The sequence below is a fragment of the Carassius auratus genome, chromosome 45, assembly GCF_003368295.1.
Source record: "Carassius auratus strain Wakin chromosome 45, ASM336829v1, whole genome shotgun sequence".
In the NCBI taxonomy this organism is placed as follows: Eukaryota; Metazoa; Chordata; class Actinopteri; order Cypriniformes; family Cyprinidae; genus Carassius; species Carassius auratus.
Window position 1 is genome coordinate 7,573,431 of NC_039287.1, and position 24,834 is coordinate 7,598,264.

At 36.2% G+C, this 24,834-nt stretch overlaps 1 protein-coding gene across 3 annotated transcripts in view; it reads right to left on the reverse strand.

The window, feature by feature from the left end:
- LOC113063094 (sestrin-1-like) overlaps positions 1 to 24,834 on the reverse strand; it is a 38,027-nt gene that overhangs the window by 3,340 nt on the left and 9,853 nt on the right. For 2 of the 3 annotated variants that reach the window (XM_026233262.1, XM_026233261.1), the window contains exons 3-5: positions 1,118 to 1,183; positions 733 to 933; positions 468 to 650 (exon numbers count right to left, since the gene is read on the reverse strand). In XM_026233262.1, coding sequence (XP_026089047.1) covers positions 468 to 650; positions 733 to 933; positions 1,118 to 1,183 — 450 coding nt within the window. Of the gene's footprint in view, positions 1 to 467; positions 651 to 732; positions 934 to 1,117; positions 1,184 to 2,013; positions 2,263 to 24,834 lie in introns of those variants that run through there. The other variant, XM_026233263.1, reaches the window with a different exon arrangement.

Below are 24,834 nucleotides of genomic sequence, written 5' to 3' on the forward strand. Positions count from 1 at the left end.
AACTATTAAATACAGCTTTCTTTTACGATTACAATATTAGGATCATTTTTTTACCAGACGTTTTTTATATTAGGCACTCCAAAAAATATCCAAATATATATTTAAATTAAATTAAGATGCTTTTCATTTATAGAATTTAATTAAAATGCTTTTAATAAATAACATACATTTAATTAAGATATTAACATTCTCATCATAGAATAGGATTACTGAAATCACTGCATGTACTTTTGAATAAATTAACAGATTTGTCACACAGACACAAACAAACACAAAACGGCACAATGTAATTGGCACAAATTATTATAACTCCATTACAGCTAATAAACTTCATATCTCCTGAAACCAGACTAACCTTACACTTCATAGTTGCCTCTAAAAGCATTCTAAAACTTTGTTGTGCTCGTTACAGTTGCGTAACAGCTGTAGGCGAGTGTCCATGTGTGACTGTGAGGTTGAAGTCATACCTCAATATGTTCTTTGGTGAGCATCCAGGGGCGATGGGCCAGGATCTTATTGAGCTCTCCAAGAGCCTGCAGCTTCTGTGGGGCTTCTTCCAGACCTTTCAACCACTTGGGATCACCTCTGACCTGCAGAAAGTCATTCACGTGCAGGTTGACCAGATACGTGCACTGGTGCCTAGCGGCAGCCTGTTGACCACAGAGACACCTTCAGAAGAATCTATCATTGTGATTTTTGAGTTGCATACAAAAATACAGCCTGCAGCCTCACCATTATGCCTATGTAATGTCTGCAGTGCGGAGACAATGGACCGTCCACCTGAAGCAGGTAATGCAGTGTCTTAAGAAAGCTCTCCAAATACTCAGGATGGAACCCCATCACCAAGGAGATGTTGTCAAGGCGACCGAGCACTGCGAAGGCATCCTCAAAAATCGACTGTATTCTTTCATTCAATTTACTGACTTGAAGTATCTAAGACAACGGGGGAATAAAGATGAGGTGAACCTGGGGAACTCAGTACTGGGAAAATATCTTCACTAGACTGGGATGATAAACATTGTTAATGCCAAAAAAGGGAGTGCAATTTGTTGATTATAATGGTTGGAGTGAGATTCAAGCCAACTTTAAATCCAGCAGGGTTGATGTTAACACTAACCTCTTTCTCTGGTATGAATCTACTTGGTCCATTTCCCATCGGTCTGGGGATTTGCACTCCAGCGTCCTAAAAAGATCAAAACCAATAGCATGATTTCCTGATCCACAAGTCAAAACCTGAGAGAAGCACTTGGCACGAAACTACTATTATTATATTGAAGAAATCCTGGCATGAGAGAACTCATAAAAACAAAAAACAACAGCCAATCTCAGCCCAAATATTAATGGCTGGTACCAGAATTTTCTCTGGCATTGGCCAGAAAAGATATTCTTTATAATACATGACATAATACGTAATACAGTCAGATCTGTAAGTAAATGCACCATTCATTCAGATCCTGAACATCATTAATCTGCTTATTGATACAATAGAATCTGTCAAAGGCACAAAGGGAATGATTCAAAACAACCTAGGTTCCATATGAACAAAAAGGCCAGTTAGCAATATACCAGTGACATAATAATGCCAAAATAGCTGACTCAGACAGGAATTCGCAAGCTATGGTGTAGAACTACATTTAATACTAAATGCTATTAAACTCGACAACGCGAGCCTTGCAGAAACATACATCAGTTCCACACGATGGCTATCTTGGATATTAGTGCTTTGCTTGAATAAAAAACAACATTTAGACAATGTGACACTGACTTTAATACGGTCAGCCATTGATAAAAGACGAATTTCTATCGATCCGATGACAGAAGACCGAAAAACAAGCCAGCTGCGTTCATGATGCAAGTACAAAGACCAGGCTGCACTGCAGCAAACGGACTAAATAAACGGACATTATTTTAAACCCACGGCAAAGAAAAAAAAAGAAGACTAACGAAACGGGTTAGTTAAAAATAAATCTGTCATTAATTAAACTTGATGTCAAGCTCTAATTTGTTTCTTACCTTTTTACTTAGCCGCTCGCATTGTGTGCAAATTTTAAACAAGTCTGTCATGGTGAGAGAGGAGTTTTCCATAGTTTCATTAGATGTTGATGCGTGCCTCATGTTGCGCTTTTCTGCTTCTATATAAAAAATTAGAGCGACTATCTTGTGTTTGTTTTAGTTCCCGTTGTTCCTTGAGGCATTTTGTTAGGCTACCGGTTCCTGTCTTCTGACGCTCCAGAGCAGAATACCCACTCTCTCCTAGATCTCTTTTGGTAAAAACAAGCTATAAATATGATTGACGCGCCCAGTAGCCATTCGCGTTACAAAAACAACCTATGTTGTCCAATCAACGCTAAGGGGGCGGGGTTAAAAGACACTTGCGCCAACGGGCGACTTAAAACGGTCGTTTATGCAAAAATTACAATTCTGTCATCATTTATTCACACTCACGTCGTTGCAAACACAATGACTTTCTTTAGTTAAAAAGGACATGTTATAAAGAGCATATCATTTATTAGAATGAAAGATGTATTTAAAGCGAAAAGTAAGTCTCACATTCTGGCTAACTTTTCTTTTGTGTTTCACATTAGAGAGTCATACAGGTTTGAAACAAGATGAATGAAAGTAAAAGACACAATTTCATTTTTTTATGGGGTGACCTAAACATTGAACACTTCCTATTTGTTAATATATTTGGATTTATTTAACTGATTTATATGGAAATTGTCTAAGAATTGTTGAGTTGTTTCTATCTCAGTGCACTTTCAATGGGGAGCTTTTCTTTGGTTTCAGGTATATGAATGGAAATTTTCTAATGTTGATTAATACTTAACAGACATTTTACTTGGCCTTCCAATAAACCTATTTACATAATCATGATTTGTCAATTCTATGACACGGTTACCTCCTGGCAGTCCCGGCTGCCTGGTGAAAGGGACAGATTTAAGTAGCCCAAGCAAGTGGGAGGGGATGTTTTTCCTTGAGCAAAGTGAACTGCAGTAAACAAGCCCCGCGACATGAATGAGGAAGAAAGCATGGACTACAGTGAAAAACAAGACAAGATCAATTCCCGCTGACAGCTTAATATGCCCCACAGGGGACAAGTCAAGGCACCTAATAGATCAAATAACCGTTTTGGCTCACATATTGGTTGTTTTCAAGAAAAAAGAAAAAAAGCCTTGGTTTTCAATTTGTCAAGATGATGTAATGCAATGCACTTTAGAATTTTGTTTATACAGTTGAGCTTTAATCTTTACAACATACTGAATGATTCACAACTAAAGCATAATGCATAAAACACAATGTATTATTTTTCCCTCTGTATGATGAAATGCACTATTGTAGAATATATTGTGGAGTAATAAAGCCCAACAAACATTAATTTAAGTCCTGTGCATGAGCAGAAGGCTGTCAAAGCGTTTGGATTTGGCATCGCTCACGAGATGAAGAGTAGCTATTCAGCATGTTCATTGTGTCTGAAGGGACCAACCTAGATCGGGGGGGCTGAGGGGGTGTAAACAGTCCAGAGCAGGAGTCAGCACTCTCTCTGGTGATAGGGGGGTGGTTAACCAGGCCTACTGAGCCCTATGGCTCAGCAAACCTACAGAAGAGAATGGTCAGCGTTTGCCTTGCGGTCATCTCCCCCAAGGCACTCTTTCCTCTCTTTATTAAAGAGCCATAACTATTATCTTAGAACAAACTTCAGGCTTTACTGTACCCACACCGTATCATAACACTGGGTTCAGCTGCTCAGTTGGTTATATCTATGGAAAAAAAATACAAAAAGTGGAATGACTCCAGTCACATACGAAAACAAACCTAAAACGCAACTAATGATGAAAGTTTACAAAACGCTAAACATAAATCTTGGTTTTGGAGTCATTTTAAGTAATTTTTCCATTGTATTGATGAATTCATTTAAGCACAGCACAAGAGAAACATGTCCGGACATATGCATCTGATATACTTATGAGTCACAAATTCTAAATTTTTTTAGTTATTTTTTTTTTATAACAGTAAAACATGTTAAACATGGAAATTATCATTCGATAGCTGGAAGCCTATTTTATGTCTGCATTTTCTTCACTTTTATAGATTATTTTACTAAAACTTATTCTTCATTAAACAGAACTTTGATTCACCAGCTGTGGAGATCTCTTTAGGCTTTTCTCAAGTGTGAGAAGTCATGTGTTTAAGTGTTTAAGTCATGTTCATTTAGGACTATGTAATATATTATGTGAATATTAGATTAAAAAGCTGATTTCCTTGAGCTGCGAGAAAAACAGCCACCATCTGCCAATAACTCTGGCTCTGGTTGTGAATTTCTGCCTGTGAAAATTTTTTATTTATACGTGAACACTTTCTGAGTAACAGGATGTGTCTGTAGAAGTGACTCTCTGTGTGAATGTGTCTCTGTGCTGTTGTTTTTCTTGTGCTGAACGAGCAGCCACGCTTAAACCACAAGCCTTCGGATGTTCAACAAGTGGCAGAAAAGTTGCCTGACACAGCCCTTGTCTAAACCAGTTCCATCCTGACCTATCAGAGACCGGGGGAAGAAAGAGCGAAAAAAAAAAACACAAAAGACATAAGCCTAGCAACAAGAGTCAGCCAATCAGAGAGCAGAACAACAGTTTCAGGGTCCAATCTGTTTTTTTTCACCCTCACTCCCCCACCATAGTGCCTCTAAAAGAAAAAAAAGTAGACTAACTTTGAAATGAACTTGTTTCAATGTCTGTTCAATGACTAGGAGTGATATGTTTTTATGGCCGAATATATCTGCTGCTCTGTATGCATAAAAAAAGTGTTGCAAGCTGACTAAAGTCTTTGCAGCCTTGAACTTTGGACTATATGGTGTGACAGTAACCACAATGTAAAAAATTATAATAAAAAGAAGGCCTTCAGTATCTCATAATCCACATTTATTGTTTCTGCATTTGTCTGATTCATTCTGATACTGATTGAAGTCTTATTCTGTCTGTGTTAAACAAAGATCTTTTTAAAATCAATATTGCAACAGGAAAGAAGAACAGGCAAATAAACAATAATTCTGCAGCAGGGGTCATTCTTTCACTCAGTTCCCCCAGTGACTAACTTTGCATATTAGTCATTATCACCTCTTATTGATTGTGCTAAAGGTGTAATGATTGTATTTTCATGATAGATGCATGCACAAATTAAGCAGTCGGGACCATTGTTCCATAGATCAATGCAAGTAAGTATACTATGTGTGACCTGCAAGAACTGCAAAAAGAGAGATCTACATGTTTATGAAAAAAATGTCTTTAGGAATAAAATTAAACTTTGTTGTTAACTAGACTAAAATAGCATGGGCTCACTAGATCAGTTATTTGCACACAGGGTCCAAAATATACAATAGTGAGTGAATAAAATGATTAATATATATAATAATGTCTAACTGTTTATGATAATGTTTTATATATATTTATTATTTATATATAACTAGTTTTAATAAATAGTTATATATACTGTGAGTGAATGTTTGTGTGCATATATATATATATATATATATATATATATATATATATATATATATATATATATATATATATATATATATATATATATATATATATATGATTATTAAACTGTTGTTTTACTTATTAGTACAAATGGTGCAGGTTACTGTGTCAACATCAAAAACATCATAAACAAGCTGTCTGTCAGACTGTAAAAAAGCACCTGTCATAAAAACATAAAAAAAGACACATCATGTTCATAATATATTTGCTTTGGTTAATGAAAGAATATTCCACATTATTTTCCACTGACGTAAAGGTCTTTAGAAGATGAAGACCAGAAGTTTTATTAAGGCATTGATTTGAATTACTTGCATTGGTTAAATCAACAAGTGCCAAACTCTCATTTTTATAGTTGACTTAATATATTGCAGCTCCTTGTAAAGTTATTAAAAACCAGCAAGTAGTGCCACTTTATTTACTTAATTTTGAACCTTTTTTTATATATCTTCTGAGCAAGTGTCTTTGTCTAACTGAGGCCAATTAACTTTAATTACAATGAGAGATCAATGACTGTAGACCAGGGGCTTTAAACTCAGTTCCTGGAGGGCCACAGCCCTGCAGAGTTTAGATCCAACCCTAATTAAACACACCCGATTCAGCTAATCATGTCCTTCAGGCTTATTGGAAAACTAGATGGTTTGTGTGTCGGAGCAGGGTTGGAACTAAACTTTGCAGGACTGCGGTCTTCCAGGAACTGAGTTTGACACCCCTGCTGTAGACTGTGCTCAGGCATTAAACATACTGTATAACCATTCAACATTACTTTCCTCCATTATCTGATTCACCTTTCCTCTCGCTCTTTCATCCTTATATCCTTTGTCACTGGGTCATTTGTCCCACTCAACTTCTCATGTTCCTCTCTCAGTCTAGTACTTGGATTCAGCTTGGGAATTCTGAGAACCGGGCTGATTGGAGCAGCTCAGTCTTCCTGAAAGAGGCGCGGTCTGCTAGGAACACAGATACAAATGCACACACACACACACACATACACATCCAACAGTCAGAGGAAATGGCACTCCCAAAGCACAAACTACACAGCATATTAGCATGTGTATACATTCACTCAGGACTCAACAACAAGGACTTTTTCTACTGCCCAACAGTTCCGATTTTTACTTTGATTTTTTACTATAAACATGCACACCCACCCACCATGTCACGACAACAGCAACTTTTAAGGGTGGTGTATGCACAGGACATGCACCTGCATTCCTGTGCTATTTTCTACAGTTGTCTATGTTTGAAATCAATCAGATGGATATCTTTGGCCATTATATTGTGCCTCTCAGCTGAGAAATGTTTCTTGAGCACCAAATCGGCATATTATCTTTCTAAAGGATTATATGACAGTGAAGACTGTAATGGTGTCTGAAAATTCAGATTTGCAAACACAAGAATAAATTATGTTTTAAAATATATTAACAAACTGTAATTGAATGTATATTTCACAATATTACGTTTTTTTAATACTATAATAATACTAATACACCTAAAAAGTGGCCCCAAAAAGTGTCTGGAGTCACATTTAAAAAATTTTTATCTGCAAACAAATGAAACAAGTATTTTTCTCAGACCCAACTTTACTTTCTGGAATACATTTTAAGTGGATGTATAAAGTAAGTTCACCCCAGGTTCACACAGGTGTTTTTGCTGAGTAATCACACACTTTGGAATGTCTTTAAAACAATGATATTCAGATGTTTTAAAGTCTTGCTGAACTGTCCAAATAGGAATTTAACGATTAAAAATCAATTCAAATATGTGACAATTCAAATCGGTTGAGCTGGAGTAGGAGTTTATATGAATGTATCTCTTGAGGGGAACTGACTACCTTCAGAAAAGTTAACGTGGTATTTTCGTTTCACCTTCCACTGAACAAGCATATTAAAGGACACCTATTATGCAAAATCCACTTTTACAAGGTGTTTGGACAGGAATTTGTGTTGGAATTGTGTACACAGCCATCTTAGAATGATAAAATGAGCTTAATATTTTTTTCTTCTGCTGTCCGGATTCATACACGTACGGCTAGATACCGGTCCTTTCACTCTCGCTCATGTTGCTTCTCCTCTCTGTTTATTGCCATACACAAAGCAGATAAGTCTAAGCTCTGCCCCATTCTGGAGTCGGGCGGGAAGTTGCAGCTCATTTTGATGTAAGGGAACACACCCCTGAATCAGCACTTTTTAGACCCACCCAAAAAATTATACTTTTCAACACGTTATAATAAACGATCTGTACAGTAAGGTATTTTGAGCTGAAACTTCACAGGCACTTTCAGAAAAGCCATAAGATTTATATTACATCTTGTAAAAAGGGCATAATAGGTGACCTTTAAAGCAGTGTTCATAAGGGCTGGCAGTGTTGTGCCTGAACACGTTCATTGAACGATAGTTCATGAACTCGTTCATATTTTGGGCGAACGTGAACTGAACATGCTGTATTAATGCCTGATGAACGTTACTGTGAACTCGTTCATTCTGGTGTCTGTGAACGGCACGCTCTCACAGGTTAACTTCGTTCAATAGGGTGCCAGATTTCTATAGAGCCTTCCAGGCGAAAACCCGGCTAAAACACACCGTAAACGGGTCTTAATATGTAGCGGAAAAAACACCCAATCTGGCAAACACCAGCCACCAGTGTCACACCGCCGTGCGCCGCATGCGTGACGCGTCATCAAAATAAAAAAATAAAAAAAGCATGCAGGCGACAGCAGCATGTAGCAAGAAGGTGTATCATCATTTAAAATAATTTTATGATGTTTATGACAAGGTCGGTGAGAATGGGAGACAAAGCATTAAAGCAACAATGGGGAAATGCTGTCCACTCAATGCTAATGTAAACCCTGGTTGGATAAGGATTCAAAATTGGATATGAAGATGAAATCTGACGCATAGCTTCATTTGTTAAAACTGATAAAATAATTGCTGACTGTGATTCTATATGGGCTGTGGCAATAATTTTGAAAAAGAATAGCTTGCAGCAACATATTGAAAAAAAGAACTAAGAACTAGTTCATTTTTGGAACTTAGTGAACTTAGTTCAAAATTTTGTAGTTTGAACTATGAACTGAACTAGTTCATTTTAAAATTTGTGTATTGAACTTTGAACTAGTTCATGTAGAAAGTGAACTTTCCCAACACTGAGGGCTGGCTGTTTTGTTTACAGTGGTAACCCAGGAAACACTGTATCATTGCTGTTCATAATCACCACCTACTGTCAGAGAGAGAACCTCGCGTCTCATTCACCTCGTCTGTTGTTTCATTAAGATATGTTTTATGTGGCATAGTTTCACAAAACTAAACTCAGACCATTCTGTTTTTGCTTCAAATTTCGAAATTATACAGTCTAATTTAGATTACAATCTACTCATGCTGCATCTTTGTTTGGATCATGATTAAATCCAGTGGTCGCCTCTGACAAAGCCTTAGTTTGTTCATATTAAGAGATTTCTCTTCTTTGTGTAACTTACTTGTTTGATTTGGGGTTTGTTCTAAAATTTCAATTTAGTTTTGTTTTATTTCAATTTCACAAAGAAACGTGCAGCAATAGCCTAATAAAACATCACCTATTCATTTACTGTATAATGTCTTCAATCTCATTTAGTAAAAAAAGAAAAAAAGAAATATTGAAAAAATGTAATTGTGGAATCAAAATCGTGAATCGAATCGAATTGTGAGGTGGGTGAATCATTACAACCCTACTGTCCAAATATTTTTTAGGGCCTATGTAGTTAGACTTACAGAATTATCTCTCTTTCCCTCTATTCTATCTATTTCTCGTTCTCCCTCTCTTGTTATATAGCTTGTTTTGCATGTGAGGAAGCCAAAGTTCCCGTGGATGTTATGTGAATGGGGAGTGTTCACAGCTGTTAAAATACAGAATGGTATAGTGCGCGCTCACACACACACACACACACACACACACACAATCCAATACGTATATTTCTAACATAGTGTAAATAAAGGCAAGTACCTCTCCTTCAGCACCAAACTGAAAAACACAAAATGAATGCCTGTTCCTTATCATCTGATGTGAAACATAAGCAGACTTTTCTTTATAACAGGGGCGATCAATACATATGGTTAAGTGGTCTTGACTGATAAAGAGATGTGCTTTACTGAAAGTTACCCTGCATGAGCCCTTGACTGAACTGTAATGTAATTATGATGCTTTATTAAAATAGGTCCACTAAATAGCAAGTCATTAGCGTCCCTTGGACATGCTTGATTATGTCTAGCAGTTGTGCAAAAGGCTAAACTAAAAAAAACACTTCCTCAATTAGACCAGAGAACACTGTTACTCAAAATAAAAATAAATATAGCAGTCTTTTTATCGCCCTTTGTTTTATCCACAGTTCACAGCTGTGGAGAGGTAGCATGATGATCTTTTGAATACCTGCCTGTTATGTCAACCTATGACGTCTTTCATAACCAGTCTTGGAACAAAACAATAATGGCGTCAGCATACTTAGTGTCAATTCAGAACTCCAAACATGTTGTATTCACATTGGTCAATACACTGAGGGCAGGGAAGTAGATATGGGAATGATAGGATAAACTGGTGACATACACTATAAATATCAATTCATGTGCTCTTATATGAATTTAATTAATTAAATATTAATACTTTCAATAAACAGCCTGACCTTCTATTATACAAGAACATTACCTGTATATACAGTGGACATTGAAATTAGAGAACAATTAATAAATAGCCTTTGAATGGCCATTTAATAACGTCAATGTTCTTAGCTTCAATGAACTGCTGATTGGGAGAACTGCATGTTGCTGAAGGAGGTTCTGATAAACCCTGCCATGCTATAGCTGTATAAAAAGAGGCCCAACTCCTGCTGCACAAAACATCCCCCAAACCATGACACTTCCTTCTCCACCTTTCAGTGACTTCTTGGCTTCAATCTTAATTCAGTTTGATGCCAAACAAAATGTTTCCCTTTAGTCCCAAATTGATTCAACTTGCTCTCATCACTGCATTGGTCACAGGGACTTCTACACGACATGCTCCTCAGCAAAGGTGAGTCAAGCCTTTTTATTCTTTCTTCTTATGAGAGGCTTGGTCACTGCAGAGTGCACTTCTAGTTCAACTTCTCTTAAACATGCCAAGACAGATCCTTACCCTGTTCCACACTGAACTGGTGAGCAATTCTAGCTTCAGTGTTAAACCGATTGTCAGGGTTCTTCTCTGACAGTCATGTCTGTCTTGCTACTGTTCAGTAATCTATATTTAGTCCTGTTTCCTGAAATCTCCCTGGTTGCTGAGTAATTAGTGTCATTCAAGAAATCACAGATTTGGAATGACAAACTTCTCTTGCAGTTGGTGCAAAGGGTCATCCCTTTGTCCTTCCTTTGGACAACCTTCTGTCGCAGGATTTCGTGGCCTGCCATCTTGCAATGCTGCCAGTTAAATGATGTTTGTTATAGAATTAAGGAAGTTAGCAGCAGGCGCCAGATAAACACCAATAAAATGAATGTATCTGAAAGTATTCTCTAATTTTGATCAGAGTTCTTTTTCAAATATATCATTTCAGTTTTTTTATACTGTGCTTCAGAATACAATTAATTTCTGAAATATGCTTTAAAAAACTGCCCTTCTATTCTCCTGTTATAGGATAACTTCAAATATGACTAAGCAAAGACCTTGAAATTTAGGAAATTGCAGGTTGTTCTCTAATTTGGATCTCCACTGAAACATTGTGTAAATAAGCTTCATTTTCTTTTATTCCATTCGATACAGAAAAGTATCAATAACACTTGTAAAATGGTTACTTTTATTAATAACAATCATTAAAACTATTTCTTCAAATGATCATCTTCTGTGTTCCACATAGCGTAAGTCATACAGGTTTGCAATGACAAGAGGGTGAATAAAATGATGAGAGATTTTTATTTTGGGGTAAATCATCCGTTTAAGTAATGGTCCATGTAATTGGTTCCAAATAAGTAAGGTTCCATTTCAGTTAGCATGCTGCCTCAGAATAGAAGGCAGCTGCTCATGTATGTTGGTTTTGGAACAGTGCCCTTTGATTTAGACTGATATAGATCTGAAATTCTTAAGAATTGATTGCTTGCAATGGTGAAGAGGAAATGCATTATCAGCCCAAAAATATTGCAGCATCATAAGCTTCTATTTAAAGCTGCCGTGAACTAATTTCACTCTTGTAGTGTACTCTTTCTTCATCAATATCATATGAGGCCTGAGCCAAACAAAACCACCTAGACCTGGGCCTCAGGCCATGCCACAGTTAGTATGAAACCACTTAATATTTTATTGTTTATGAACGGCCAGCGAGAGTGTATACTTCTTGATTTCTCCTCCACAGCTGTTGAAATTTTCATCCTTGAAAAAAGGAAATCATTTATAAGCACTAAAAACCTCTGCACATGGCCCTTTATCTCTCTCTTAAGAAGTAACTGGGATCTGTTTAATGCACTCAGGTGGAAAGCTTTTCTGAACACAAATAAACACCATCTCTCTCTCTCTTTCTTACAAGATTAAGTATATCATGTCATGATTTTAGTGCAAATGACACAGAGTCGGAGATCTTCAGGACACAGTGCAGTCTGAGCACATTTCCATTGTGCACGTGCATAAACAGTCATACTAGCCAGAAGTTATAAGTCAGTGACTAAAATATATCAACATGTCAGGGTAAGCAGGTTCACAGTCTTTGATAATTATTTGTGCTTTTTTGAATGATCCTATTTGTTCTATAAGTTCTAGAGACCTGTGCAACATTGTTTGCTGAGCAGTTAATTCATTATGGACCCATGCAAAACATCTTCAATAAAATTGCTAGATAGATAGGACTACTTTATGCCCAGATACACTCACATATTCTACAGTAAATGCTTTTGAAACCACTTCTTCTCTTTTTAAATACAGCAAAATCACGGTTGTTCCACGGCTATTAGCTTGCAAAAGAGAGAAGGAGGTAAGGAAATTTGTTATTTATGAAAACAAAATGAGGAAGTGTGCCAAAAATTCCCCCTAAACACCCACACCACCCCCTCCCGACTCATTCTTTCTTATCCTTCCATACAAGAGATGGAGAAACTGGTTCTGCAGACTAGCAGATCGCTGACTGAATAACATGTTACAAAACTGAGACAAACAGAGAACGAGGAAAGCAGATGATTAATCATTGACAGACTCATAAACTGAACAACACGCCAGGAAATAACTATAAATTATAAAAATGAAGTGTAACTGCATTGAATCAGTTACAGTTTCAGTTACGGTTACGGTACAGTTACGGTATTTTGGTCATACTAAACAGGAACTATGGGATAGACATGAGCCAATAACTCTGAATGCCAGAGAAGTGTTAAACTTGGTTCTGGAAATGATTTTGCAATGAATATAATGAGAACAAATAATGTCCAGCTCCCCTTCATGAATACACTGGCTTCATACACATGGCCGTCTGTTAGGGAGCCATATGGTCAGCAGCAGGAAAGACTAGACTTGTCAAGCAACGGCCAAATTAAACTATGTAAACACAGCACCTCTACAGAATTTAGAATCTGTGAGGAAGCAAATCAAACTGTAATAACCTGCCATGGAAGAAAACAAGTAGCAGCAGTGGAAAATGCACATTCACACTAGCCTGGCTCATGAATATAGTGTAAAAAAACAAAGATGAAAATCGTAAAATTATTATAGACGCGTCAATCGTCTGGGTTGACTGAAAAATAAAAACTTTTGTATGTATATCAACATATATACATGTATATATATATATATATATATATATATATATATATATATATATACAGTATACACACACACACACACACAATTATTCATAATTACCAACTGGTAACCTTCATATCTCTCTTTTGAAACCAACACGGAAGTGACTTAAACTGCAATCAATCAACTGCCTGCTAGAGACCGGCTCCAAAAGGGAGTCAGTCCCATGTTAATATACCCAAATATACATCAGAAAAAATATGTTTATAACCCAGCAGTTAAAAAAAGTGGTTTCGGTGTATATAGCAAATTTTGGCCATCATGAAACAGTGAGGGGGGTGAATTTATGACTCATTCGTTTTAATTATATAAGGCCATAAAGTTCTGCATAATTAAGGGCGTGGCCACTAGAGTGACAGGTAGATTGACGCTGCTGTCACCACCATTGAGCTACATGGGCACGGTTTCAGCAACCAGTTCTGAAAACAACAGATAAGATGTGCAGATAAAGGCAAGAAAACAAGCAAGTCAATAAATATGCCCATCACGAAGAGCTGTGTTTGGATTTTCAAATCTTTTGTTATCGTCTCAAATTTCTCCTCCATAGCTTGAGGAACAGAAATAATAGCATGACACATTCTTTGCTCTATTCATGGCTTTTGTGTCGAGCTCAATCAACCAGACTGTCCACAGTCCCGTATGTCTAGAGGGAGACACAACTGTCCTATGGAATTCTCAGAGGAAATACTTGGACAATGCAAACCCCTCTTTACAAGGACCACAACCTCTCTGCACAATAAGCAATGATCGCGGTCAACTAACAAACACACACACACACACACAAGCGAATTTTATGATCCACTACCATAATGCTTCAAGCAAGTGCAGCTATCCATTCCAAGAACAACTATGACAGCAAACTTCTGTGACTACATGACTAGCCCAGCAAGTAAACTCACAGAGAGGCTCATAGGTACTTTAAATTAAAGCCAAACTTCTAAATCAAGCATTCTGACCAAAAACATACAGCAGCAATTCCAGTCAGAGGAAGAAAACTTAAAAAAAAGAAAACTAGGTGAAAAGTCATCTAAAAAGAAAGACAGAAGAAAGTTTGGGAAGGAAAGTGGGGAAAGAGAAAACATATCTTTATTTTAAGGGGAGGCTCAATGTATTTTTGCCACTTTCGTTTACTCATCTATTAATTTTCACCTTCCTCTTCTCACCCTTTCACCCTGACACTATAGAGGTTCTGCAAACATGAGATGTGTTTGCTCCAGTTTACTTTTTGTAATATCTTGTTGTCATGTTTTGTCAATGGGATAATAGTTGAAATGTGACATGCAGAAGGCGTTAGTCAGTCATAGTATTCTTCAGTCACCCTGTGCTGTTTAATTCTAGGTCAAAGAAATAAGCATGTGTTTTTTGTAATGTTAACATGTTATCTTGATGCCAACAGAATAAACAGTGATGTACTGTACACATATGGCATAAAAATAGATATTGTTTTCGTGGCCAAATATATATTTCATTGCATGCTAAAAAGATGTTGTAAACAGAACAGCTAAAGGAAATATTAGTTTTAAAATAAAAATATATTTATTTTGAACCAAATGACAAAGTATATTAAAGATGCACTTCAAACTAAAGGAAATTAATTTCTAGTCATAAAATACAATAATACAGTCTCAACATTTCTCGGAAATATTATTTATTTAGACTGAAAATGTATTTTGATACAAATGATAAACTATTTATATGTCATACATGAATTCTAAAACATATTTTGCCAAAAAATATTTAGTTGCATATTTCTAAATATAGACATGGTCAAACACCACACACTGCAATTTACTTTTTATGGGGTCACTGAACTTCTCTACAGTATTTTTTTTGTGTGTGTGTGTGCATGTATGCGCATGTGTTTACATACAGTAGCGCCTACTGTGTTGGGTTGAGATGTGACCTTGCAGACAACAAACACTGATCGCATTACCATTAGATAAACGGTGTGGATGTCAGCACACACCCATCAATTCTGATCCTTTTCTGACATTCCATCATGGACATTCATTCATAGTTCATCAGATGACAGATGACCTTTCAAAACAAATTCAGGAAAGTCACTGGATTTTCATTAACATAATGCAATTACCTGTTGTTTTAAGAGGCAAAACAAGGATGGGCGTAATTGATCTAAATCCTGCTTCTCTCTCTCTTTTTCACTGCCATTCTTTCAGAGTTCTTTTTAAACTGTGCTACGAAGAGAGTTGTGAAAGCCGATCAAATCCAGTGGGGCGATTAAAGAGTGTAACTGGTATTCTGAAGTGCCTACTCAGGGCTCAAAAACAGGGATGGTCTGATGGCCTATTGTTGCATCATATAGTTTTATACAAATTTAAACATTTGGTTTTATGTGATCTTCTGAACATAGAACATGAACAAGTGTGTTGCAAAATTTGCCCCAAAGGTAACCTTATGTAAATGAAAAATGCAAGAATGATTTACAAGGAAAAAGAGCATATGTAGGTGTGGGCAGTAAACTCAAAATATAATTTCCCAAAAAACTGATTTTAATCAGCAATGACTGTTAGAATTGCAAGGAAATATATAAATAAATGGGTTTGTTTTAAAATTGATGATAAAATAATTATAAAATTACATCAAATTTAATAATCTAAATATTTTTTTGTTCTTTGGCCTCTGAAAACATAGGCAAGTCAAGTACATAAGAGAACTACTGGCCCATAAAAAAATCTTATTGTTGAGCCCTGCTCCCTTTCATGACCCCCCTTCTCTGTCTCCATGTTTATTTCTCTATGATCCTCTTTTTGTTCGACTGTCTCCCTGATGTCCCATCTTCCTGCCTTGTAGTCTCTCTCAGTGGGCCTGTGTTGTGCTTGATATATGATGGCCAGCAGCAGATGCATGAAGGCCCAATTATCTATAAGTAAATACAACATTACTACAGAGACCAAGAGAAAGAGAGAGAGAGAAAAACACAAATCCTGGTTCAAATCCCGGACGAGCCCCCAGTTTCATGTTATGCCCCGTTTAGGGTAAAGACTAATGACTAATATATATATATATATGTGTTATATATATATATATGTTAATAATTTAAAGTAAATGTTAAAGATGTATTTAAGACCCTTTTAAAAATGTATTAAAAAAAACATAAACACACATTTTTCTTTGCATTTGTGTTGTTTTAATAAATTTGCATATATAAATGAAATGTATGGGTACTTTAAATTGCAACAATATTTCTGTTGTAACTGCATTTTTTAAAACAAAAAAAATTGCTCCAAAGTATTTTAATATTTAACAATATTTAACTGCCTAACGTTACAGGAATACAGGCAAGGGAGAGAAAAATAATGGCAGAGGTGCACGTCAACAAAAACCCTGATCTTGTAAATCGACTGTAAACGACACATCTGCTACAGTCTTACTTTTTCTCACAAACATGTGCTCGAACCTCCAACAGATGAGGTCTGGCCTGAGTCCATGAGAGTGAGGTCAAGTGACATCATCGCCTGCTGACTACACTCTCTAGCTTCTCATCTGACCTTCTCATTTCACGCAATGCAAGATCAGATTTGTCATTTCCAAAAAAACAAAAACAATAATTGACACATGGTCAATAATGGACTTAAAAAAAGAGAGGAGGAGAAGGAAGGAAGAAAGTCAATGAGAGGAGAGAAGAGGAGAGGAGGGCTTGCTGTCTCACAGCAGGAAGTCCGGAGACAAACACCAGCTGCCATGATGACATCACTGCGGTAGTGACAGAGCTGTAGGGTTCTGGAGGGCCACTGGAGTGGAACATAGAATGCCCTGTTCCCTTCTCACTCTATTTTCCACTAACAAAGCACACAAAGTAATCCATCTTCTATTCCCATGGTAGAGAAAGCATAATGCACTCATATCCAAGATGAGACAATCTCACTGGTAACAGCACCTTCACAAAAATGTGATAAATGTTTTGGTGGTTTATGCGAGGGAATGTTCCACAAATGGGGTTAAAAAGTTGGTAGAAGATGTGCAAGCCATGACTGTCTTTGATTTATCTACACTGGATGTGTTTTTAATGCCTTTGGTTTGAATTGTGCATATCACTTACATCAGCGAGGGTCAGATTACGGTCTTTAAAATTTAATTTAAACCATATATCTTTGAAGTGGTTTACTTGGTATCGTGACCCTGTCAGTAATAAAATAATCGGTTTAATCTGTGGCTTTTATGTTTTGAATAAAAAATGCAACATGAGACAAAAATCCAAAATTCAAAAATCCTATTCAGACAAAAATCCTGTTCAGTTCAGTTAATTTCATTTATTATAACAATAATGCAATTAATTTCTGTATACATTAAAGAGACCAAAAGAAATTAGAATAGCTACTATAGCATTTAGAGGTTTGGGGTCTGTAAGATTTTTATTTTTTGCAAGAAATTAATTATTTAATTCAGCAAAGGCACATTATATCGGTCAAAAGTATCAGTAAAGACGTTTATAATTTTACAATGTTACAAAATATTATTTAAAAAAATGCTGTTATTTTGAACTTTCTATTCATCAAAGAATCTTGAAAAAATTTATTATGGTTGTCACAAACATTAAGCAGCACAATTACTGCTAAACATTGATGTTAATGAGAAATATTTCTTGCACACCAAATCAGCATATTAGAAGGACAAAAAAAATATATATATTTTAGATTTTCAAAATGAAAGATAATTCTGTATGATATATCTTAAAAAGGTCCCCACAAAGGACAAGGGTTTAGAAAAAAAACAGTTATAAAAACCACGGTCAAAATGTACTGGTATTACGATTCTTGAGGGAAATTTGATACCCATTTCACAGGAACACATAGACATACACACACTTATTCAGCTCTCTCTCTCTCTCTCTCATATATATATATATATATATATATATATATATATATATATATATATATATATATATATATATATATATATATATATATATATATATATATATATATATATATATATGATTTTATATATTTTAACAATAGCCCTAAAATATTTTTTCCTTTTTAAGAATTAAAAAAAATGGCCCACTGTGAGGACATGGCCCCATATTCGTGAGGACCTGTTTTCTCAGTATCATGCTGACACTGAGTTATAAAAACTGATCTCTACCTAACTGACAGTGGCGTGTTCCTGCCGGCGATTCTCTAAACACAAAAGCCCTTTGTGTGTGACACTGAGGTAAATGCTGAAGGAATCCTTTTGGCAAGACTAGATAAAACATCAAGCAATGCAGGAACAGCCGAACACTCACAGATGTGCAGATGTTCTTGCTTCAGCTGAAGCATCAGATTTTCTTTGGGAGATTCTCAAATCAGACAAAATAAATCTATCAATCAACATGGGCTCCAATAAGAAACAAAGTTATTTTTTAAGTGCCACAGGGTAAATGTGTTTTATTTATTTTAACATTTGACATTTCAGTCATACTGTCATGTGTTTATGTCTCATCTTTTCTTGACTTAATCAGCATTTTAATACATCTTGTAGATGTCCAGGGAACTAAGGTTCACTTAAATCAGGAACTAAATGTCTTTTCCAACTTAAGAACTATATATATACAGTCACAGAGAATGTTTTACTACACAGAATCTGAGCCAACATCACTGACCATAATTATGTCAGCATCATGTGGTTCTTAAGTGTTTGGGCTCCTACTCAGTGCTTCCCATAAATGTTGTCATATGTCTTGCACAAATCCAATCTGTTTTTTTTTTTTTTCATAAGTATCATGGAATTATAGGATGTGTTGAATTTTACCTTTAGGTTCTTTCCTTCTTTCTAATCATACAGGTTAGATAAAAATAAGAATATGCAATATAGCACATAAATTTAGCAAAATGTTCTTTTTTATAGTTACTTTTCTATTTAGCTGACTAATGAGCTTATGGATGCTGAATGGTTATTGAAGTAAATGATTGTTATATGGCACTCTTTACAAGTTTTCCACAGTTTGTAACACTGAATGAGTGATTACATGCGACATCACAGCAATTTATACTGTATGCTATCTTTTGATATATTATATATTTTTTATGTCTATTTATTTTTATTTCGTAGTATAGTAGTAAAGATGAAATGCAATTTAATATTTTTGGTGACCGTTTTAGGTGCACACTGGAGCCCTGATTAGGTTGTACAAACTTGTTAACTGGGCACTTCAGAAATAAAAGGTATTTTTTCTCATAAATACTCATCAACCTGCAGCAAAACAACCACCACTTGCAAACTACAGGATGCAGAATGTCACACTTTGATGTCAGAGCACAAAAAATAACACACACCGGAAAACACAATATTATAAGGGCAAAAGTGAGGGTCAGGTGTTGCCACCTGGACGTTGAGCACAATGACGAAAAGTGAATCAGCAAAGTGTCATAACTCAGACACCTAGGAAGACGTCAATTGCTTTCACACTGTGGCTCACACAAATACAAACCATAAACAACAATAGTACTGAATAGTTCATGATATCCTTGACTGACCATGGCTCCTAAAGCAGAAAATCAAAGACTAACGTAGGATTTAAAGCTTTTGTTTCATAAAGAGCTGTGATGCAACAAATGGCGTGAGAATGTATGTGTATGTGTGTGTGTGTGTCGGGGAACAGAAAGCTCTGATGTTTACAGGGCACAGGGTATGGGATGATCTCTTCCCTTTATCCTGCCAGACCTCTCACAGACTCACTCTTTCCCTCACATGCAGACACATTCGCACACAGCTACCTCAGCATTTGTGTGTTTTGACAGGAAAGACCAGAGCCAGCTTCCCTCAGTAACAATGATCCCTCTGTCACTGCCTATCTGTATACACTAGCCGGGTTTCCATCCAAAGTTGAGAATTTAACTTATGCGCAAAAAAATCGTCACTTCCTGATAAACTGGCACTATACATCGATAACAATAGAAGGAAAAGCTACTGAATATAATAATTTTTCTATATAATAACTTCAGAATGAGCAGACGAAACACAATGAATGCGGTTATTGCTTTCTGAGGTGGATGGTGCTGTTTGGGAACACAGTCGTTTAACAGTTCTGGGAGGCAATTATACAGAAATACTTTGATGACAGACTTTGCTCGGGCATTTCCGAAAAACATTTCAGATGCTGTGGAACAAGATCGGTCCACTGGTTAGTCACAATTAACTGTCCCAGTGCGAAGTCACACTACTTTTTGATGCGCTTGGAGGAATTTATTCGCAAAATGAATTTCCATCTCCCATTATTCACATGAACCTCACACGTCAAAAACCATCTCAAGCTAGCGTAAATGTGTTTTTTTTCGAAATCAAAGCATTTTTATTCGAAATTCAGCATTTCCATCACTTAATACTGATGCAATATTTCAAAAGACACATAAAAGCATATACAAGTATATATAAAGAATTTTGCCTGTCTAAGATCTTTATTTATTTTTGTCTTCTGTAAAAGGTCAAGGTAAAATTAAGATCCATTTTTAATAATATGAGGTTAAATGTTGAATTTACATCATATTAAGTCACAAAACCTAAATGAGTCATTTTTGACCATCTGTGTACATCATGAAGAACAGATAACATATATGAAAAATGTCAAAAGTTTGACTTGTGAAATATGAAACAAGATAACTTTTGTTATCATACTGTGAAAAAAAAAATCTTACTCTGTCTTGTGCTTTACATTCAATGCTCTGTGTCAATTTATGTGCCACAGGGATGATATCAGTTATGATGATGTTAGGCCTCAGATAGTTTAACTGCATGACACGTGTGGTGTGGTAAGTGATATATGTAAGGCAGTGTTATATTCTAGGCATACTACCTTTAACACTGTGAGAAAATTGTGTATGTGTGTTTTAATATATATATATATGTGTGTGTGTGTGAATATATCAAAGTGCAGGGGTATTTCCCCCAAGGTAAAGACAACATCTGATTCGCAGCATGACATCCTGTGAGAGCCATCACATTTTTCTGCACTTCTTGTTCAGGGTCACGCACTTCTAACTTGTTTCTTCAGGACGCAGTTATATTAAGCCCTCTGATGGTTAACATCACTCATCTCTGCCCTAAAACTAAACTAGACACCCACAGTGACATGATATTTGCTAGATATCTGACATATGCTGAGCCCTAAAAGAAACTCAAATAAGTATGTGAATAAATTTCATTTGTTCTAAGGATGGAAAAACACGCATCAAACCATCCCAGGATGTTCAAAACGCATTAAACCATCCCAGAACCAACTGAAAAAAAAAAAACCGAACAGCTTGTTCATGAACCATGCATCTTAAAACAAAAAGAACAAACGATCCAGACACCACTAACACTCTCAGACACTTAAATATACAAACTTCCTGTTTTATAAAAAAGAAACAGAACATGCTGTTCTGAACCCCTCAACCACAGCACCTCTTCTACACCAGCGGAGCAAAACCTACACACATACCACCTATTGTTTTTCTTTTTTGAAAGAAATTAATATTCAGCAAGGATCAATTCAATTGATCAAAAGTTACAGTTAAAACATTCATAGTTAAAAAAAAGATTTTTATTTCAAATAAATTATTTTCTTTTTTTTTATTCATCAAAGAATCCTGAAAAATCTCACTTTCCACCAAAATAATAAACAGGTATGTTTTCAGCATCGATAAGAACAAGAAATGATTCTGGAGAAGCAAATAAGCACATGAGCATGATTTCGGAATGAAAAACTTACATTTTAAAATATGTAACAATGTATATGCAATTGTAATATTTCACAATATTACTTTTAAGTCTTTTTGATCAAATAAATGCAGCCTTGGGGAGCATAAATTATATTATAAACAAGAAACAGATCTTACCGAACCCCAAACTTTAAATGGTAGTGCATTTTCGATGTCACTGCTAAAAATAGATTTAAAAAAAAACAACTGTGATCCAAACACGTCTAAACATGTCTACTTACAGGTAGGCCTAAAAAAACAGTACCAAGCTGAGTTTAAGGGGGGAAGGGGAAGTGAGCGCTCACACAAACATTCACATATCAACGCACACAGAAGCTTGCATTCAGCTGTGAGGCTCAGGGCCTTTAAGACCTAATGAGATCTAATCACAGTCTTTGCCGTTTCTCAAAACAGTATTCCTTCACTTCTCTCTCTCTCTCTCTTGTGTTGCTCAACTTGAGCTGTTTGTCTCCACAGCTAATTAACAGATTGACTATGAGAATGAGCACTGAGTCGCTACACACACACATGTGAATTGTGGGCTGAGGGGATTCAGAGAGATGGCACGCATAGAACACATACTTACACGAGAAGGGGAACGTGAGGAAGTTTGTGCAGGTCAACAGTTTAATTTCTGCAAACGTTAGAAGCTGAGTTTGAATGTATGTCAAGTTCCCAAAACATCTTTTATGTGCAGAACATTACATTTACATAGATCATTGTGTACTTGTAAATCTTTGTTTAAGTTTGTGACTTTGTCTGCCCTTTAGTTACCCTTTTAAAAGCTGGATGGTGGGGCTGTTGTGTTGCAACAGGATTCAAGCTCGCACACACTTCCACTACCTCATTCACAATGTGAGTCCCCTCTGCCTGTTCTCTCTATTGTGTCACACAACACACGCAGACCACCTCCCTTCAGCTCATAAGCTCCCTTAGCTTTTTCCTGCGATGGTTCTACTCACTGCTGTGTGTGTGCACTTGGATGGGTTAAATGCAGAGCACAAATTCCCTGTGGGACACCATACTTGACCACATGTCACATCACTAAACAAGCCAAGGTAGGGGTAGATCGGGGGAGAAAGTGCCACTGATTAAATTCATAACTCATGGGTAACTAGCACCTGTCCATTACCCTGTTCTGATAACTGCTACTACTTGCCTTACACATCAGGGAATGTACAAATGTACAATATTGCAACAAGTTATTATTGTTGTTACTCTTTTAATGCATTGCAAGGGGCCGTTCAAACAGAATGCAATATTACATTACACTGTGCTGCTTGTCCATGTGTGTTTTTTTTTTTAAGTTAACATGTTATACAGACACATTAGGCTGTAGCACTTACATGCCGCTTCCTATGAAAAGTTCCGTGCACGACACAACATTCTATAAACATGTGATGCTCAAGTCACATATCTATATCTTTCCAGATGTTTCTTTTCATTCCATGAGATCCTCATTGTTTTTGTGCCAAATATATGCTGCTTTTGTTGTAAAACAAACATTCAATACAGTAATATTTAAATTAGCTTTTTGTTAGCAGCTTGTGATGTAGCTAACAACATTTCAACTGCAGTTTAACTGCTTTTAATTATGTGTAACTTGGGCAGTTTCAAAGCAGCTTCCCAAACACTGCTAGCTGCTAAATGTCTGCAGTGAGATGTGTGCTGACAGGTGGCAGGTGAATCTAGACCATCATATTGCATGTCTAGCAGCTGACCACACAAAGAAAAACAAACAGTACAAAATGTGCTCTCACAAGCCACAGACTAACTCAGCTTTAAATGTGTAAAATATGTTCCTCTTTTGGGTTTTCCTACCGTTATTTGCCTATTTAACTGTATTTAGCTATGTCATATAGTTTGTTGTGTACAGACTGGCTTCTTTATTTGTTCCTATTAGCATATAATGACCAAGATTAGGCCTATCGGTTAGATAACAGCAATTCCAAACACATTGTGATAAATGGGGCATATCAGCTCCAGCCTTCTGTTTGGTTCAACTACTCTGCAAACATTCTGATACAGTATGATACTCCATAGTCTGGATGGACTGTTTAAATATACCTTCTTACAGCAAAATTGAACAAACGTATAGCTATGCATGATAAATTGGTATCATATTAGTCAATATTACAGCTCATTTTCTCTATATTTATCAATGTCTAATGCTAACTTAATCTTAAAGTGTCCCTATTATGGCATTCTGAATAGGCCTATTGCCTTTCATGCAGTGTGTAATGTAGCTGTCTGTAAATGTAAATGGTCTGCAAAGTTGTAAAGCCGAAAGTGCATATAATATAACTAAGTTAGTATATTATTACCATTTTGAAAACAATAGCGAATTAAATATGATAATGTGTGAAATGTTGAAGGTGTCTAAATAAATGTTATCTTGGTTGTATTTGTCTTAAAACACTATTTCCTTGTTTGTCACGTTTAGTAGTCAAATAAAGCAGCACTGCAAAGTACAACAGACCTGTTTCTCATTTGCACTGAGCTAGAAAACACTGTCACAAAGAGGGTCATACAGAGTACAAGGCATATGCCTCACAACAACAGCAACAGATCAAGCCTTCAAAAACAACTCCATTTCCAACACAAGACATGCACACTGTTACAGATACCTACAAGTATGCTTGTCTTGATTCTTTCACATTGAAGGATCACATGCCTTCCATTGCAGATCGTATCCTGTTGTTAATGCATGAAAATCTACACTTTTTTTTACAGTCAACATCTCTGTTTACTAGAGTAGTCAATTGGCTTCATTAAATTGAATGAATTAGCTAATCTAGTTAGGTTGATTGACGTCCAACGAGATGAAAAACAAGCGTGATACT